The sequence below is a fragment of the Notechis scutatus genome, chromosome 1 (assembly GCF_049901735.1).
Source record: "Notechis scutatus isolate UNSWTSFEM ecotype Mainland chromosome 1, rNotScu1.2, whole genome shotgun sequence".
NCBI lineage: Eukaryota > Metazoa > Chordata > Lepidosauria > Squamata > Elapidae > Notechis > Notechis scutatus.
Genome location: NC_142009.1, coordinates 82,753,278 through 82,773,886, shown reverse-complemented (window position 1 = coordinate 82,773,886; position 20,609 = coordinate 82,753,278). Strand labels below are relative to the sequence as shown.

General features: G+C 35.5%; 1 protein-coding gene across 18 annotated transcripts in view; it reads left to right on the top strand.

The window, feature by feature from the left end:
- ARID1B (AT-rich interaction domain 1B) overlaps window positions 1-20,609 on the top strand; it is a 426,965-nt gene that overhangs the window by 276,196 nt on the left and 130,160 nt on the right. For all 18 annotated transcript variants that reach the window (XM_087969691.1, XM_087969777.1, XM_087969760.1 and 15 more), the window contains one exon: window positions 18,860-19,103. In XM_087969691.1, coding sequence (XP_087825817.1) covers window positions 18,860-19,103 — 244 coding nt within the window. The remainder of the gene's footprint in view (window positions 1-18,859; window positions 19,104-20,609) is intronic.

Below are 20,609 nucleotides of genomic sequence, written 5' to 3'. Positions count from 1 at the left end.
AATTGGGGACCCCTAATCTAGAACTTCGTAACAGTATATGTGAAATTCAGGTTGCCTCTTCAATAGGCAGGTTTTGAAGCATTTCAGGCACTGAGCTTGGAGGGGACCCTTTTGGAATTTTGCATTGTTTTAAACACCATAAAATAATCTCCGTTACCTGTTGGTTCTTCCTCTGCAACAACAGCAAGTTAACATTAAATGTCATTTTGTAATTGAAGTAATGGTCACACAGCTGTGCTTTCTGGTAATATAAGCGATGTCAGAATCAGTTTAGGAGTTCAGCTTCATTTTCTGCTCAGATGCCAATTCTGATGGCCATTATTATAGTATGAAAGTACAACTTTTTGTTAATTAGGGCTGAGGTCTGTCAGAAGCTGGTGAGTTGTACTGAAGGCTAGAGGGACCAAACGTTAACATTTGTTCTTAGTCGTTGCCTAAAAGTCAGCTTCATCTGCAACATGTAAATGTGTGTTTTGTTTGCAAAGGTGAGTTCACACCCTCTTTCACACATGGCACACACTTTCATTTCCCAGCTGAAGGAATGATTTCTTTATTTTGTATGCATGTGAGATTCTGAGGAGGAGCCCTTACACTTAAATGAACCTGCAAGCATAGAAAAGCAAGTGCCTGTAGCGCTAATAATGAGATCTGACAAGGCAATCCTGCTGTGTTTATTTATGACTTCTGCCTCTGTTAGTTCTTGTGAGAGGTTCTTCTCTAATGGTTACAATATTGCTGGAGTTTGACACAACGCTGAGAAATCCTATGGAGCCCTAAGGCCCACTAACTGGCAGTGGTTCAGCTCCTAGCAGACAGGTGTGATTGCTTTTGATTTTATATAGCTTTTGATATTTATTGTGTTCATTGTTTAGTTGATTGTTATTCCCAAATACTTTCTAATTTTAAAAACACTAAGTTAGGTGGTCAGAATTTGTCAAATTCACTTTGTATTTATTCTGATATCAGCAATATATAAGTCAGTGTATGTAGAGTTGTGTGTACAAGTAAAGTTTTCTTAGCCCGAATTTATAAAGCCACGGGGAATATTATATCTAGAAAGAGGAAGCCTACTGTAGTAATAACATCTTACTTTATTGTGATTGCTGGCAAGAGCCATCAAAGGGTCAAGGAAAATATAGAAACAGTTCTATTTATTGTGAGGCAAAACTTGCCAGACAAATGAAAGTATTCAGGCCCAGTAGGTGGCAGCACCAAGCTGACTTTGGCTGATCTCAAAAAAGATAAGTTGGTTCAGACTTAGTTGGTATTTGGATGAGAGACCTAGAGAAAATACTAAAGTAATAGGGTCATTTGGGAAGTTAAAATTACTTTCAAACAAAACAACATTAAAACTACTTTGTTACTGTTTCCAGGAAAACTCTATGCATATCAGAAATAGGAGACAGGAAAAAATTTGGATTTTTCACTTTTCTGCAGATAGTTGTTAATATTTTATTTTTAATAATATATTTTAAGTGTCTCCATTTTTTATCTTTATTGATACTTAACATAATTTTATTTGCATTTTGATTGAAGTATAGTGGATATTGTATTGATGTACAATTCTATCTGTAATGTTAGCATTAGTACCGTACAAATAAACTGCTGTATATTTTGGATTCTTTATTATCTGCTGGAATGAATTGGTGCTAGGAATAATGCTGCTTTGATTTGCATTTCTGGTATTGTATTGTCCTTCCTTGCGCTGTGAATTGGTCCTTATTCAAGTCACTATATTCCTAAAGAGGGGGAAAGAGAAACATTTTCTATTTATTACCATTATCTGTGTGATGAGTTTTTTGATATATCACTGAGCCATTTAGGTTATATTCAGGGAGAGTCCATTTGCTGACCAAATAATGTCTTCAGTTTTTCCTTTCACCCATTCCTTGCCCCCGCCTTTCTACTTTAGAAGATCGGTAGGTCCTTTGTCACAGATTTGGGGGTCAGAGATAGTGGGATAAATTTATTGTGGGAATTGTTAGGCCTTTGTCAGCCTTTTGCATTCTCCCAGCCTCTCTAAAACTTCAATTTACACATGCATAGCTTTGTTTGCTGTATAAACAACTGCAATGTCATAGTTGGAACTAGAAGGAATTGTAATCCACATCTCTGGCCTTTTTAACAATTGTAAAAAGATATTTTTTTTAGCTTGAAAAAGAAAATGTGCTTTAATCTCTCAAGAAATTAAGAACCTCTCTAGAGAGTTGTTTCATTCATTCATTCCTTTGCATGTAAAAATGACTTGATTATGTCAGGCAAGATGAGAAAATTGCCAGAAAAGCATAACATTGATTCTAGTTACTGATTAGGAATTAGACCAAAGAAAGTGTGCAATTTGAGGTCCACAAAAAGCACGGAAGTGATACTTTCATTTCTTCTTACTTTAAAGGGGTAAAACCTTTCTTGAATTATTTTACCTACTTATTTCTAAGATTTTAATAATATTACAGAATTCCTATATTTTGAGCATTTTATTCAAAATATAACTTGAGATTCCATTTCCATTAATACAATGGGCTTCTGTAGATACCATAATAGGCTGTGCATAGTTGGCTTATTTTACAAGTGCATTGAAGTATTAGGTTGAATATAGTCATGCTTAAAGCATACTGGTGCAAATAAGTGAGAATCAAGTCCTTGGTCAGCTTACACCAAGAAAAACAATATCATCTTTAAAAGCAGACTGTTTTGTTGTTTGCTTGTTTATACTCTGATAACATTTTCTTCAAGTAGATTTTAGCAACTTACAAATAAGACTGGTAAGAAATTAAAATGATATATAAATTACTCAAAGTTCAATCTTCCATAAACTTTTACTTGTTTAAGAGTCACATTTTCAATAGTTGTTGAATTCTTACAATTGGTATTACTATTACTTGAAATTTAGTCACTATTCATATCTCCTGCAGTAGCAGAGTATTTTGTCCCCTTTTACCATGTATTATTTTAAAAAACTCAAAGCAATGCAAAGTTTGTAAATTTACATTACCAGATGGCATAACAGATCCAATTTATAGCACCTGTAAGCAACAGTATGCTTTGAAGATGGCGTTGTTCCCAACATATTGCCAGAAAGCATGTGGACAAGTGTTAAAAAAAACCCTAAAATACCTACTGTCCCAGAATATAATCTTTGCAAAGATGAAATGAACAAAATGATTAAATGATTTTTTTTTATGTTGTCGAGCTTATTTGCAACTATCGTTTAACCATAGCTGATCGGTTATATATCGTACAGTTCGTTTCACTGGTCAATAAACTGTTGAAGCCCTGGGTATCATGACACATAATGACTCAGATAAGCTCGCTGCCATCATTATAATACAGTTGCCAACAGAATGACATACGATTTTGTGAACTCATCTTTAAAATCTTACATAAAAATAATGAGAACTTGGCCAAAAAGTTTAAAATCTAAGAGCGTTTGGTGATTATATATGCCAGACATTTTTTTTCTTACCTTAAAAGAGAGATTTAGTATAAATGGAGAGAAACATCAGGTACCAATGTGGTTTATTCCTTCTTCAGAATCTGATGCTTTCAATATTTGCTCAAGACCAATATCTAATAAAAATAAAAATGCTAACAAAAGAATTGGATGGATAATTTCAGTCAGACTGTGTTAGCTGCTGTTGATGTCACTCTTTTCCAACTTCTAATCTTTAACTGAAGGCTCATGATAATGAGTAATGCTGAGATTTCTAGGGGATCTAGTAACTAGTAGTTCTGATTAACGAAAAAAACACAAATACCTTTACTTCGACTTGGAAGCCACTTCTGGACTTTGTGCTTGAGGTGGAAAAAGATGAAACTTTGATTTTGGGTTGTACTGAATAGATAGATCTGTTATTACAGAAATGGCTATTATTATTTTTATGAAAAAGTAAAAAGTTGAGCGTACATCTTAATCCCTTATACAACTGCACCAAAGGAGTCGGAAGTCAAAAAATTTTTATTCTTTTTCCCTTTCTTTCCCCCACTATTCACTTGCCTTTTCCTTCTCTAATTTCTCTAATATTTCTTTTGTATTCTCTTTGTGCATTATATTATAAACTAATAAAACTATAAAATGACAAAAGAATGTTACTGAGTTGTTGCTTTCAGTTTTGCAAATATATTCTGTATACTTTCAATTTTAAAAATACGTGTATTGACGAAATCTTTTGTCTGGTCAATTTATAGTTCTTGTTATGCTTTGTAAAGTATCTCTGGGTCATAAAGATTTATTTTTGTATTGAGAGGGTTTTATTTTGTTTTTTAATATATCTAAATTCTCCTCAGTTTTTTTTTCTTTTTAAGAACCAGAATTTGGCAGAAGATAATAGCTGAATCAATAGCACCAATGATCTATTAAATAACAGGTTAATTTGACCCAATTATCATCTTAGTATTGTTCTGAATTTGTTTTAGAATCTATTTCCTAAGAAAACAGAGCATCTGGGAAATTATTCACATTTGTTTTATATGGCATGTTAATAGTGAGGTGTTTTTATGCATGTTTGTGAGCATTGATGTGTGCATGTGTGTATGCATGAATCTTTTTAGATAATTCTTCAAACTTCTATTATATATTTCAATTTCTTCCAAAAGAGCCATATATAAAGAATGCTTCTGACACAAGAAAGATTCTGTGGTACCTCTATATTTATATAGTTTTGATTCAAATCCATTATGTTATAATTGCAAAGTACACTGTGACATATTTTCCTTTCTAAAATCTTGCCTGTTTTAGAATATATGATTAAAGTACTCTCTCCATAGAAGCATATTTTAGAAAATTAGCAGAATGAGGGCTGTTAAAAAAAAAAGAAATATTAGCTAGGTACAGTCAAGATAGCTTTCCTTAAGTGCTTATTTAGATTATAGATCATGAATCAGGATTTAGATATCTCTAAATTTGAAAAGAAAATAGCTCTTTATTAGAATTGCTCTCTGATTCCTGTGCCTTTGTATATTTTCTGAGTTATATAGGAGCTTAGACTTTAATTCATTTGTTGGGTAAACAGTAAGACCAACAGGACTCCTGAAGATTTCTTAAAATACAGTGTCATACATTGTTAGTTGCTAGCTTGTAGGAAAAATTTAACTCACATTTAAAAATTGAAGAATCTACTGTAAATTGATCCCTTATAGCTTTTTCACTATACAACCTCAACTGCCACAATTAAATAAATCTGTCTAGAATGAGTGTTTCAGTCTCTTTAACCTTTTCCCACGTATATTGGAATATGCCATCCGTGTTCTTACAGGCACATTAAATTGTATAGATATTGTGAGTAATTATTTTTATTTACTTGTAGTTTTATATTTTTCTTTAATCAGGGCAATATCATAAGATCAGCTCTGTATTTAGTCACTAATAAAAGAAGAGAGAAATGCAACCTTTGGTGATCACATATTGCATGACAGATTAATATGGAAAGAGGCATCTAGAGTCATATAAATACCTTGTATTGGACTTAATAGCAAAGAGAATGTCAGTGTAGAATGTTGAAAATGGATGTAATAAGTCTCCACCTAGCAAACCAAACAATTCTTGTAACTGAATGTGTATTAGTTAAAACAATAATGCATTATAATAATTCAACCAGTAAGTTATTTTTGTAATCTTTATTCAGGAAGACTGCAGCCAAGAACAGAAGCAGTTTTACTCACTTAGACCTCAAGATTTCAAAAGCTTATATAAAAAGATCCCAAAATCTGTTGTCAGTAGTGCATGTCCTTCTTATAAAAGTTGAAAATCAGCTTAGTACACTACTTCCATATTATCCAATACTTCTGTTGATTTATCCAGCCATTTACTATGGGTAATTCAGCACATGCAGACAGCATGGGAATCTGATAACAAAAAGAAATGAGCCTAAACCTATCCTAATTACCTGATTTTGGAGTGGGGAGGTATTTTTATTGTCACATGACCAAGTATCAAAGTTGTTTCATCAAATACCATAGATGAAACTCTGTTTGCAATAGCTATAAATAACCATTTTCATCCACTAATGTTTGATTCAGGAGCATTTTCTTGAGCATCTATGTGAGAGTGATTAGAAATGTAAGTTTATAGTCCAGCAAAATTTTCTTAAGGAACAATCTTACAACCACTTCATTTGAGATAACTGGGATAACTCTCTCCCTGAAATATTAATAAATCTGTCTGTCTATCCATCTATTCATCCATCTGGCTCAGTAGGCCACTGATCATTGGGATCTCTCTGCAATTTACAATAAAAACAAATTTAAAACTGAAGACATTAAGACATTAAATCTTCCTAATCCTTTAGTATCATGAGAGAGATGGAATGGGCAAAATCAAAAGCAGTTGAACAAACCTCCTCAGGGTTCTTGTCCATAAAAAAACAACAACCTGATTTAAGGTATATTTCAAGTGAGGGAACTTTATAAGTAATTATGTCTGTCAGTGTAGGTAAAAGTAGATTTATATTCTAAGTGTCTAATAAAATTGTAACTTCATGTTTAGGAATCTAAAATAATTTTCACAACTTTTAATGCTTTGGAGATTTTCATGGACTTGAAGCTCCTAATGGCAGGGCAGAAAGAGGCTCTTTCCAGGAGAGCCTTTTGTCAATAGATATGGCCATTCGTGGAGCATAGTGCCCTAAGGACAGGCCTTGATCACTTTGCACCTGATTTTGCAGCACATACAACAAGGAACTTCATATAAAGGCTATTCAGCAACTGCAGAATGTAGCAAGCATTTGCTGGTAGGCAAAAGATTTGCTAAAGTTACTGTATATATATATATATCTCTTTTATATCTAATCAAAGCATGAACTGGAACACCAAGTCTCTAGCTCATGAGACCAAATTGGCTCATTATTACCTATGAACCTTTTTTATGCTGAGATCCTGATCACCGTCAGGAATATTTTCTCCAAGTAGAATCTGCCTATCTTATATGTTCAAGTTGCAGAGAGCGTTCTACGGATTGCCATATCTGACATGGCTAAGAGGCAAGAACCCAGCAAACTTACCTGCTCTATGACAGCACTACTTTTAGGAAACAGCTTGTTCCATCTCAAAGTCTTACATTCAGGACAGCACACATAGAATTAAATCAAACATTTCCTTAATCATGTGAAAAACTACTGTTCTAAAGATGAAATGTGGTGAAGCTGCTCTCTCTTTACTACAATGTGTACTCCTATGTATTTTTAGTTGTATTCTGTGGCTCAGTGTGTTGATTTTGGACACCAGCTATACTTCATCTTGGATGACTTGTTCTGCCTGCAACTATTTTACTTCTTCCATAAGCTTGTCATTTCCAATCCCAGTTCCTGTATTTTGTTTCTACCTCATTTTAGATTTTAAAAAGTGCAAACAGGTTCCACAAATGAAAGCAAAGAATAAGGTATCCCTCTGAATAGGTTCAATAGGTGCTTATTTATGGTCACTGCAGAAGTGGGAGAAAGTTACAAAGAGTGCTTTAAGGAGGTCATGGGGCTTTTCTAGGATTTCAACTGGATCACACACATGAACTAGTCCACACAATATAGGTTATTAACCAGTTCAATTAACTCAGTTTTAGAACTTGCATAATTCATTCTCCCCACCCCACGCAATACCCAAGTTATATGTGCATGTGACCATGTGATTGGTGCCTTATGCATTTCCATCATCATCTTCCTTTTGTTTCCTTTTATTCTCTAATAAGAATACAATGCTCAAAATGATATTTGAGAGCCATAGAGAGGGCTTGGTAGGAGTGCCAGCCATGTCAACTGGAAAAAATAATGAAGTTTATTTAATCACTGTGTTTTTCATTATCTTCCAAACCATTCAACTAATAATTTGAAGTAATTACTTACTGTTTAAGTGACCTAGTACAGAAGTAGAAAAGAATTGACTGATAAATGTGCATTAAATACTAGCTGTTTTGTATATTTACATGGAGAGAATACACAAATTGAAGGTCCACAATATGGATAATTGCTACCAGATGTTGAAGACTATGAATTTAACACAGAACTTCTATTATTTGGAAGTTTCTGTGTCAGGATTATGTAGAGGGTAGGCAAAGCTTTGAGGTAAAATTGTGCTCCAAAGCAGGAACAATATAAGGTGACATTGTTCAGTCATATTGTCATTTTGTCTATATTCTCCTATATTTTGAGCAATTGATTAGAGAGCACTTGACCACTTAACTGTGCAAAGTTTCCTAGGGAACACTTCCTGAAATTTTTCAGTCACCAGAATTTGTGTATTTTTTAATTGACTAGATAGTTCAAGGCTGTCAAACTCCCGGCCCACAGGCTGGATGCATCACACGCTGGCCATGCCCATGCCTGGTTTAGCGAAGGGGGAAAAAGGCGTGATATGTCATGTGATGACACCATGATGACATGATTTTTATATCCTTGCAATAGATGATAGACAGACAGATAGGTATATATAATGGAAAAACCAACAGAGAGAAATCATACTTCAGGATGGAGTATGAATTCTAAATGACTTTAGTAATAAATTTGGAACACAGCATGATATTTTTAAATTTAATAAACCCACTTTGATTTATTGCCTAGCTGTGTTATTTTTATACAGTGAAGCTAATAACTATTATGAATGTCTGAATACAAATTTATATTCAACAACTAGTGACCAAATGCTACCCAACTAATTATAGCTACAGTCTTAATTTTTCATGTCTGGTGGGTGTTGTGTTTTCCTTTCAATGATCTACAGTGGAATGTTTTCTTAAACAAAACTATAGCATTTAGCATTGAAGTGCTTCCTGTATGCTTAATGTGAACTGATTTATTGCCTGTGTGTGTGTGTGTGTGTGTGTGTGTGTGTGTGTTTTCGTAGATTTTCATGGGTACAGATAGGTAGGTCTAGGTGTGTTCGGGTCTTTTCCCATGTAAGATTAAGAGTATCTTGGCGACGTTTCGGTGAGGTCCCACTGCTTGCACTGGCATGAAGCCAAAAGTACCAGCCTGAGGATGATGAGTGGGACCTCACTGAAACATTGCCAAGATACTCTTAATCTTACATGGGAAAAGACCCGAACACACCTAGACCTACATATATATATATATATATATATATATATATATATATATATATATATATATATATATATATATATATTTTCTGAGGTTCTCGCTGGTATTTGTATGTGGATCTTTGGTTATTCGGGTGCTCGCGAAGATTGGAAGTATCAGGCACGCTGATGAAGTCTCATTCATCATCTTCAGGCTTGTCTCAGCTCTGTGCTTCTCAGAGAAGCACAGAGCTGAAGACAGAAGCCTGAAGATGATGAATGAGACTTCATCAAACGTTGCCTAGATACTTCCAATCTTACGCGGAGAAAACCCGAATAACCAAAGATCCATATATATATATATATATATATATATATATATATATATATATATATATATATATATATATATATATATATATATATATATATATGAATAGTACATATACATATGTATATGTATAAAAGAATAGTGCTGTCTATTAGTGCTGTATTTACCTGGCTTCACTAAAAATAAGTTATCACTGGTGAAATATACTCAAGGAGCATTTTAGGAATGTTCTTTGAGCATTCTGATTTATCTACCAATGTGTATCTGTATTCCTTCCCTTCTCCAATTCATTGGCGAGTTGCTTTGGATTTCCTGCTTTTTCGTAGGTAGTTTACTGCCATCCCGTTTCTTTGCTGACTGTGCTACAATTGTGAATTATTTCAAGAGTGGTCCCCTGTTGGAAGTCTAATAAGATGTGCTACCAAGAAAGCATGCCATTATAAACTTAAGCTCAACGTGATCTTTTTACCTTTGTCCTTGTCACATGAATACAGAAAAAAAGTTGTATGTGTATAGATAGATGGAAGCATTGGAGAGGAGATAACCATAAATATCACTGTAAGAAATGTAAATCCTGAGCAAAGATGGCTTGCTTGCAGTCAAGCTTTAATCTGTAAACAGTGTAAGAACTGACCAAGATGTAGTAGCTAATATAATCCTTTGGTTGCTTTAATATTGGAATACATCTGTTAACTGGAAAGTATTGCAGCAAAATGCTTTTTCCTCTTTTGGGAACAAAATTCTTATCATTATAACAAGAGAATAGCGTACTGTGTGTATGAAACAAATCTAAGTGGGGAGAAGCATTGATGTTATTGTTATCTATTTTTACTTCCAGGGATATGACAATCCCAGTTTTTGAGATTAATGAAATGCCTGCTCCAGCAGGCCTTTGGAATTTGCAAGGGGACTTCCTTTCCATACAATGACCAAACTTGCCAACTTTCCAAAAATAAACAGTTAAAAAGATAAATGAGAACTTTGTTAGGATGAAAAGATGTCTTAGTTTGAATAAAATGCAGTATAGGTTTTTTTTTCTTTTTTACAAGTATTGTAGATCTGACTGCCATTCTGAAAGGACAAAGTTGGTGCCCTGCTGACTAAATTATTCTCTGGAGAAGTATCAGTTACAGAGCTTTTCTTTCTTTCTTTTTAACAAGATCTCTGTGTAATCTATTATAGAACTCTTTATTTTATTAGCATCTGTCTGAGCAGTAACTTTACAACTGGGTATATTCAAATATGTTTATGGCAAATAACTATATCATTGGTTTAGAAAATTGTGCTTATAAATAAGATGAAGATGCATATGCATGTACTTGCATAAATTATGTACCTTGTTTTTCTGTGTTTCTTAAATTCAAATGGCACAGAGCCTTAAGCAAAATTGTTTTTCTTTTCAATGTTGTGGGTCACATATGTGAGATAGGCAACCATAAGAATTGAATAAATAAATAAACAAGGACATGGCAGGGTTGCTCAGGTTAAAAAAGCATTTTAACAGTGCTGATTGTTACATGTTTTTTTCTGTTATTTCCAGAATTCTGCATTCAACTACTAAGTACATTTTTACCCAAGATGAAATTTCCAACACAGAAATATTTTTCTAAGATGATTATGGAAATCCTCCATATAGGTCATGTGTGATGCAGGTGTGCCTAATAATTAACTTCTGCTTCTGTGGTAGACAGTCATATTTGTAATGGTTTCTTGCGATGTAGCCAGATGGCTCTATATATCATATTAACAGGCATATATGATTCTTCAGAAATACCTTCTGTATCTGTGTGAGGTAGCAAACCACAGTTATATGACCACTGTATATTTGATTGAAATAACTAACAGGTTAAATCTTGGTAACTTGGCAGATAATTTAGCAAAACATAATTTTCTGTTAAAATGTTTATGGCATGGGTCTATTTAGAAATTCCATGAAACTGATGCTTAGATCCATGTATAGAATTAGAGGGTGGAGAATCTAAATAACATTTCAAGATATCCTTGTAGGTCTATGCAGCATGACAAAGAAATACTCCTTAGTTTGTTTTGTTTAAGGAAATCAAGAAAGGTGAATTGGGGGCAAGGGAAAGATTCAGTGGGAGTAGTGGAAAAAATACGCACATATTTGAAAGCTCTACTTATGTTTCTTCTTCCTCCCCCTTCTCCCCCCATTTGTTTTTCTTTTTTTGAGGGGGAGGGATAAAATGTAATTCCTTAAACACAATTACATCACGCGGAGCCCTTTTGATTTTATGAATGAGCTTTGTCAGATTTGTGAGGAAATCCCTTGAAGGAACACACTTGAGGGAATGCCTGAGATTTGTCACACACTTCACTTCCGAGGGGATTAGTAAAATGAAAAGTCGTAATTTGATCTGATTTGCAGGGAGGGGTAAGTAAACCCTTCTTTCACTTTCACCCTCCGCTCCTCTTTCATTCACATAGTTCACGGAGTGAGGCAAAGATAAATTGTTGCATTATAGTAGACTCTTGGGTATTTTCTTGATCCCCGAACTGCAAATCATTTTATCCTTCACTATGATGCATACGTAATAACATTTTGAAGCATTACTTGGCCTTACAAAACAGTTTACCTGCAGTTCAAAAAATGTTAACAGTGTCTTGACTGTAGGAAATGACTGCCCTGTATGTATCCCTTGGGGGTGCATGATTTCTTTTCTTTCATCTCTTCTTTCTTTCTTTCTTTTCTTTTTTTGTATTCATTTTAAACGAGGGAACCTATCTTGAAAGGGGTAGTTTTCATATTCCATTGTATTCTGTGCTGCCAGTGTTTGTTTTAGCTATGCTCCCGCATTTAATAGACATTTGACTTCATTCAAGACTATACTTCATTATCTGAATATCATATAGTCTGTTGCCTAAAAATATCTCCCTAATGAATTGACTCTGATTAAGTTATTCCATCTTGATTTTATGGATAGAAAATAAAAGCTTTTTTTTTTTAAAGGACAAAACAGATACCTCTGCCTGTATATAGTTTACCAGATGTTATTTTTCTGATGAAAATAATTCAGTCTCATTTTTTTAACAAAATAGAAGTGATCCTTTTACTTTTCATAAGAACAGAATCATAACGTATTATGAGAAAAACTATTCTTGTTTTAAAGAAACAAAAGAATATATTATTGTTAAACAAATACACGAAAGATAATGTTTATGTACATGTCACAACCATGGCAAAGCATTTATTTTATTTTCTGTTAAAATGCTATGCCTTGTTTCTAGCAAGTAAGGCATAGTAATAATGGAAGGGATCCAGAATTAATCATTGATAGACCAGTTGGGTAGGATCCATGGAACTAAAGTCAGTCATGATAAAACAACTCTGTGTAAATTCTGTTTTCAAAGCAGAGAACTCCCTGGTCAGCATTAGACTAGTTATTGGTATGCTCATTCAGAGTTCAAGGAGGCTATTATTAAATGAAGTTTTACTTGACCTATAGGATTTGGAAAATTAATAACCAGTCTCAAATGCGCCTTTTCTGACTTAGGTGATTAAAAATGTGGCAGCTGAGCAAAACCAGACACATCAGGAAAATACTGTTTATCTGGACTTATGTGACTCTTTTAAGCAACCTTTTTGCAACTGAGAACAATTTAGTTGTTTTAGTGAATTATCTGCAATAGAAACTGGATGCAGGCATTTTGGCTCTATTAAGTTTTTTAGGCTTCTTGGTGGTTTTCAGTACCATTGGTATTCTTCTTGGACCTTGAATTTAGCCCTTGGGAGCCCAGTTTGGTCATCTGGTGCTGTCCATCAAACCATGTTAAGAAAGTAGCAGTGAAAGACAAATGTTATTTGGCTACTTCTTGTCCCCTGTGTTATTTAACATCAATATGAAAACAATGGAAAGTTATGCAGAGCACTGAAGTAAGTGCCATCAATATGCTGGTGTCATCCAGTCTTCTGCTGCTTGTCAACTAAGTCCAGGAAGCAGTTGATTCCCCTTAATAATAATGTATTTTAATAATCTAAATGTACATGAACTTAAATTTAGATAAGAGGAAGATGTTTTAGACCAGTGATCCCCAACCTTTTTTACGCCGCGGCCCGGTATCCCCAACCTTTTTATGGCGCGGCCCGGTACCGACATCATGCTGGGCGCCGCCATCTTGTTTTGATGAAAAGTGCTTCCGGTGAGCTTTCTACCTGGAAAAGCTCACCGAAGCACTTTTTCATCAAAACAAGATGGCGGCGCTCATGCTGGTGAGCTTTTCCGGGTAGAAATGGCTTTCTACCCGGAAAAGCTCACGAGCATGGCGCCGCCATCTTGTTTTGATGAAAAGTGCTTCCGGTGAGCTTTCTACCTGGAAAAGCTCACCGGAAGCACTTTTTCATCAAAACAAGATGGCGGCGCCCAGCAAGCCAGCGGCCCGGTAGGAGTTGTTCCACGGACCGGGACCGGTCCACGGACCGGTGGTTGGGGACCCCTGTTTTAGACTACAGTTATATCATGATTATCTGTACAAGGAAGGGGAGGAAGCATAGAGGGTCAAATGATGAAAAGTATATACTGATATCATGATATAATGCTGTAACTTGCATAGTTGCTTCAGTTATTGAGATATAAGTATTAGAGGCAGCATTTAGGTGATATCACTGCACAGATATCACTGTAGTGTCATAGTGATTTGGTGTGCATGCTGTCATGGTCAGTCTATTGTGTGTGGGATTGCACTCCATTAGAAAGAGTGACTTTGGATGTGATGCTTGATTTTCTATTGTTTCTGGATTTCCAGGGGGCAGCAATGGCAAGGAATCCATTGGTGCAACACTTAAAAAGTTAGGGGTTTTTTGATGAAAATATTAATTCTATTAGCATTATTTTTAGTGTCACTCAATGATTAGATGGCCTAGACATTGGTATTTGAATATAGACCTTTTTAACACTCATATTTTATTATGTTTAATTAAGCTAGGTGAAATGTTAATATATTTTGCAAGTCCATGTATGATATGCCATACCCTAAGTAAATACATTTAGTGTGTTCTAACAGTAAGAAATTCTGTTTAATTTTGACAAACTTAAGCTCTGTGAGCAAAAAATAATAATTCACAGAAATAATAATTAATAAACAAATGTGTTTTAGCTTTGAAGGAAAAATATTTCAACAGTATTATTGTAAAGAAAATTGGTTACTCAGTTTTCTTTAGTAATTATTATTGTTTTCCAGTGATTGATGAGAATGTAGCTTGGATAACTGTTGGGATCCATAATTACTGTTGGGCATAGTCAGTAAAGAGAGAGATTTGTAAATGTAGCTGTATTATGCAGGGAAAGGAAAACCTCTAGACACCATAGCACTGAGTGGACTAACAGTGTCAGTTGCATAAAATGTGCCCTGATTAGCTCTTGTGCCGTCTGATTTTCATTATGTTACTTGTTTGTTTTTTTCATATCTCCCATAAAATGTCAGATATTTCTCCATTTTTATTTTTTGGTTAAGCCTTCTCCTTCCTTATGTTACTGTGTTATTTCTTGATCAAAGTTTTTTTTTAATGATACAGTAGAGGCACATCCCCAGCTGTCTTTCTCATTATACTTTGCATCATTCTGTTGCAAGGTAGGTTGCAATAAGAAAATAGTAATAGTTCTGAATAATCAGTTCCTGCAAGATATTAGAGATTTGTACTGCATTTATTCCAAAATTGAAAATTTCTCTTTCTTCCCTTTCTCCAGAATCTTGTGGGTTCTGGAATCTTGTGTATTGTGAGGTAGATGATGTTGAGTTCATTTTTAGAAAGGTTTCCTCCTGCTTTTTAGTTAGGCAGCATTTGCAATGTATTTGTTGTTGGAAGACGTTGGTACATAGCTCACATAGCTAGAAATTCACAGCATTCATTGTGCGCAGCTCATTTTTTTTTAAAAAAAAAGTATTTATCCATTTTATCAGAATAGTGATCAGATAAACTACTGTTAAGAAAAAAAATCAAAAGAAATTCTTGAATTCTCTCATTATACTGTTTAGCTAATTCACTTTCTAGAAATATGGAGGGAACTATGTTCTTGGACAACAAATTCAGGAAGCAATTAATTAAGAGACTTGTAAAGAGCTAGAAGTTGATTGCTTTACAATGCATTCACATAAAGAAAAAGAATTGCTATGATTTTCTACCAAGGACAACAGTAAAAGCAAAATTCTTTATGGAAAAGTGACTGCATTTCAGTGAGAGGAAGAAAAGTATTTCTAAAAGGAGGTATTTACTTCCTCAGACTTAACATTTTTCGTCTACATAATCAAAGAAACTGTATTGCAGAATCATACTAGAAAATCACAATAGGTCTATAAGAGGATCAAGCATGGGATCTGAAATAATCAGAATTGTGGCACTCTTATCTGATTGGATTGTTTTTCTTATGCTATCTGTTTGTTGAAGTTAAAACCAATTTCTAAGGCTGCTTAAGATTCTTACCATCTTCTGCTGTAGCCTCATCATGTCCCTGGGTCTGTCCATTCATAACCTTTGTGTTAGCAGTGGCTTATTGGCATTGTGGTTGCATATATCTGATGCAACTATAATGCTATCGGTAAGAGCCTAAACCAAATTTAATTGTATTATAGTATTTGTAACCGTTTTGGGTAACCTAGCTTGTGTTTGGGAAAATAACTACCGTATATACTCGAGTATAAGCCGAGTTTTTCAGCACATTTTTTGTGCTGAAAAAAACCCCTCGGCTTATACTCGAGTGACAGATTCCCCTCTGAAAAACCCACCATCATGTGAGAATGCTCAGACACGAAATCTATCCGCCTGAAAGTAAGTGTGTGGGGGGGATTTTAACAGAGGGAAGACGTAGGGAGAAGGCAAAAGTGATGGAAGATCCTTCAGGGGAAACTGAGGGGGAGACTCACCCTTGGTCCATATGAGCCCCCTTCCCCGCCCCTAAGGAAGCAGAGGCAGCCAGCAAGGGCAGGCAAGCCCCACTTCGCGGACTCCGTCCGTCCTCGCTCCCACCCACCCACCCAAAGCCACGAAGTCCCCCAATCGTGCAGCCCAGAATCGCCCTCCCCTCAGGGGGCAGCAACGACGCCCGGCGTTTCCCGAGACAAGAAGCTCCGCCGTGCAATGAAAGCGCCCTGGCTCTAGGCTTGCGGGCTCAGAAAACAACGCGAGCCGCCACCACCACCTCCTCCTCCTCCTCCTCCCGAGCGGACTGAAAGCATCTGGGGCTGAGGAAACGAAGCCAAGCGGAGCCGAAGCCACCTCGGCTTGTGTTGTTTTCTGAGCCCGCGAGCCTAGAGCCAGGGCGCTTTCATTGCACGGCAGAGCTTCTTGTCTCGGGAAACGCCGGGCGTCATTGCTGCCCCTGAGGGGAGGGCGATTCTGGGCTGCGCGATTGGGGGACTTCGTGGCTTTGGGTGGGTGGGAGCGAGGACGTTGACTTTAAGCGCTGCCGACCGAGTGTTTCACAAATACCAGTGGGACCTCCGTCCACCACCACCCCTCCCTCTTTTGCCTCCTTCCTTCTGATCAATCAGGTTTTCCCAGTATTTGCTCACAGCTGCGTTTTCTCTTCTGCCGTGCTAGGCGTTGAACGCGGGGATTTCTGATTCCCCTTACACGCGCGTGGATATGCCGCGGGGCATTTTCTTCCAAATGCCCCACGGGCAGAGAACACTGACTTTCATGATAGTGAGATCGTTTCCCAAATTAATTGATTCACTAACCCAAAAGAAGAAGATGATGATGACAGTGGGAGGCAGGAGTCACTCTCTCCCTTGCAAGCCCCCAGTGCCTGGGGCTGGCGAAAAAAGCAAGAGCCGTTCGTATGATCTCTCTCTCTCTCTCTCTCTCTCTCTCTCTCTCTCCCTCTCCCTCTCCCTCTCCCTCTCCCTCCTCCCTCCTCCTCCCTCCTTCCCTCCTCTCTCTCTCTCTCTCTCTCTCTGAATACAGTCAAGCCCTTTCAGCACGCGCGATCTGCCCCGTTTGCACCTTGCAAATGCAAAAACCCCGGGATTTTTCATTTACAAGTTGCAAAGCGGCGGCGGCAGATCGCGCGTGCTGGAAAGGGCTTGACTGTATTCCAGAGAGAGAGAGAGAGAGAGAGAGAGAGAGATCATAAGAACGGCTCTTGCTTTTTTCTTGCAAGGGAGAGAGTGATTCCTGCCTCCCACTGTCATCATCTTCTTCTTCTTTTGGGTTAGTGAATCAATTAAAACTTTCATGATAGTGAGATCGTTTCCCAAATTTCCCTTAAATCAGGGAAGAAATCAGAAACAAACCTTTGGACTGAGAATAAGCCTGTTCCTATGATGCCATTTTTGTTCACTGCAGTGTGAAAAGTGTGAAAAAACACACTTCTTTTTCTTCATCATCTTGTTCCCTATTTACTAGTCTCTTTCAAAGAGGAAATTGTGAACATCAAACTTATTCTCAACTGTCCTAGTGAAAGTTTTAATTAGATAATAATTCCCTCCCTGTGGCATTTTTTAATGCCAAGAGTGAATGAAGTTAACTTGCAATTGAGTATTTATGCCATGTTAATTCATGCCATCTTGACACTAATGAAAGCAACATGCCTTTTTAGTTTAACCTACTGATGTCTCAATTAATGTAATTTTATTGGTATCTATTTTTATTTTTGAAATTTACCAGTAGCTGCTGCATTTCCCACCCTAGGCTTATACTCAAGTCAATAAGTTTTCCCAGTTTTTTGTGGTAAAATTAGGTGCCTCGGCTTATATTCGGGTCGACTTATACTCGAGTATATATGGGTAAATAAAAACTGAACCGTTGGAGCCCAAGAGCCACTTTAAGTGATTAAGTGTTTTCTACACTGGTGTGTAAGCAGTACATCAGAACAAACTTTGCATTAATGTGTTTCTGCCTTGAATAGGCATTAGGACAGAACATCCCAAACTTTTTCAATTTTTGGTTCCTCTAGGGATTCACCGAACATCATTAATGCATTTATATGTAGGATATTTAAAAAAAACAGGAAGTAAAAATATTGTAGTTTGGCAGTATATTTTAAAATTCTTTAAAAGTTATGCTTAATAGAGTTTATATATTTATATAGTTGTCCAGTTTATATCAAATTCTGCAGAGGTTCCAAATATCAATAGATAATATTCATCTAATGGCCACAGAATTAAATACTGAGAGCATAATTAATATGCTTGAATGAAGTCCTGTACAATGTCAACATAATTTGGGAAAATACGTACACTAAAACATGAATGAGTTGTGGAGGAGATCCCTCCCTACTCCAGTTTCAATAATTATATTTTAATAACCATATTAGAAGAATTAAAATCTGTATATTGTCCCTTTAATTGCACTAACCCCTGGGAAAATTTTGATACATGTACAAGTTGTACACTCCGTGTATCTTTATATAAGAAAGCGGGAATTCATTTCCATTTTTATTGCTTGTTATTAGTTCATGACATTAATTCCAAATTGGAATTTGTTCAACCACGATCCAATATTCCATGTAATTTTTTGTGGAAGTTGGTGGCTTACTACTCTTTTATCGATTTCCCCTGTTCTTTCTTCTCAGGATTTATCAGGCTCCATTGATGACCTGCCTACTGGAACCGAAGCAACATTGAGTTCAGCCGTTAGCGCATCAGGTTCTACCAGCAGTCAAGGGGAGCAGAGCAACCCAGCACAGTCACCTTTCTCCCCTCATGCCTCTCCACATCTCTCCAGCATCCCTGGAGGCCCGTCCCCTTCCCCCGTGGGCTCTCCAGCTGGAAGCAATCAGTCAAGGTCTGGTCCCATTTCTCCAGCAAGTATTCCAGGTAAATGGTGGGCTTTAAATATATACCTATATATGTTCAGCAATCTGGGGTGCTCTGTTTTGTTTCTTAACAATATCTTGTATGCTCTTCTCACTTCTCCATTCCAGGCGTATGTCACATTTTCAGTCATTTGAATAGAATGAAACACTTAAACTTGTTCAGGAGGAAAACTTTGTAAATTCATATCTCCCCTCCCCTTTTTTCCAAAAGCATTGATCACCGACATTTGTTTTGCAAGTGTACAAAAATAAAACTACAATATTTTGTACAGTTACTGTAAGAAGTAAGTTTCATTTTATTCAGAATGGATCCTATTTCTGAATACACATGCATATGTGATTGGGCTAATCTTGATTGTCACTTTCTGCCTCTCTCCCAGTTTCTCTCTTCTGATCTCAGTCAACTTCTGATCTCCTATTTAGTCTTGCCACAAGCTTCTCTATATGACATAGATTGACTTCCCCAATCTTTTTTTCCCTTCTGGCAAGTCATTATAAAACAAGGAGCAGTTGTATTGCTGAAACTGTGTCAGCAATGCAAAAATTGAGCAGGGGGTATTTTTTATGAAAAGTTGTTAAAATTAAGGTGTTCTGTTTCCATGATTTACTGGTGTAAAAAAAATTCTTTATCTCATACCTTTGTCAACCAAGAAGAAATTGATATCTAAAGAAGTATTAAAAGAAATTAAAGATTCACCATACAGAGGAGATGGGTAGCATACACATTTAAGAAATAAATGAAACAAAATAAAGAATAACCCTAGCTGAATTTCTAAATGCTGTGTTTGCCCATATGTGTGGTCTAGCCATTTCCTTCTTCGTTGTATAATTATTTATTTTTCATCTTGATCATGTTTGTGAGAATGAAATTTCATTACGTTAATCACATTGTATACATTGTCATTATTTAGTTAGTTATTTCCCCATTTAAAAAGCTGGGCATATAGAGCTGAAAATGGGATCCCTTACTATTTGATTCTCTCCCCATCAATAGTAGCTTCTCTATCGTGGAAATAAAACAAATTCATGTTATATAAATTATATATATAATAAATATAATATAATATAATATAATATAATATAATAATATAATATAATATAATATAATATAATATAATATAATATAATATAATATAATATAATATAACAATATAATATAATATAATATAATATAATATAATATAATATAATATAATATAATATAATATAATATAATATAATATAATTAATATAATATAATATAATATAATTAATATAATATAATAATATAATATAATATAATAATATTATATTATATTATATTATATTATATATATATATATATATATATATATATATATATATATATATATATATATATATATATATATAAAATTTAAAGTAGTTTCAGAACTTTATACAATGCAGATGTTACACAGTTTTTTCCTTGTTTATCAATCCATTTTACCAATATATTGTTAATTAATATTAGCAAAAGGAAATGCTTGCCATTTAGAAGGATGATCTC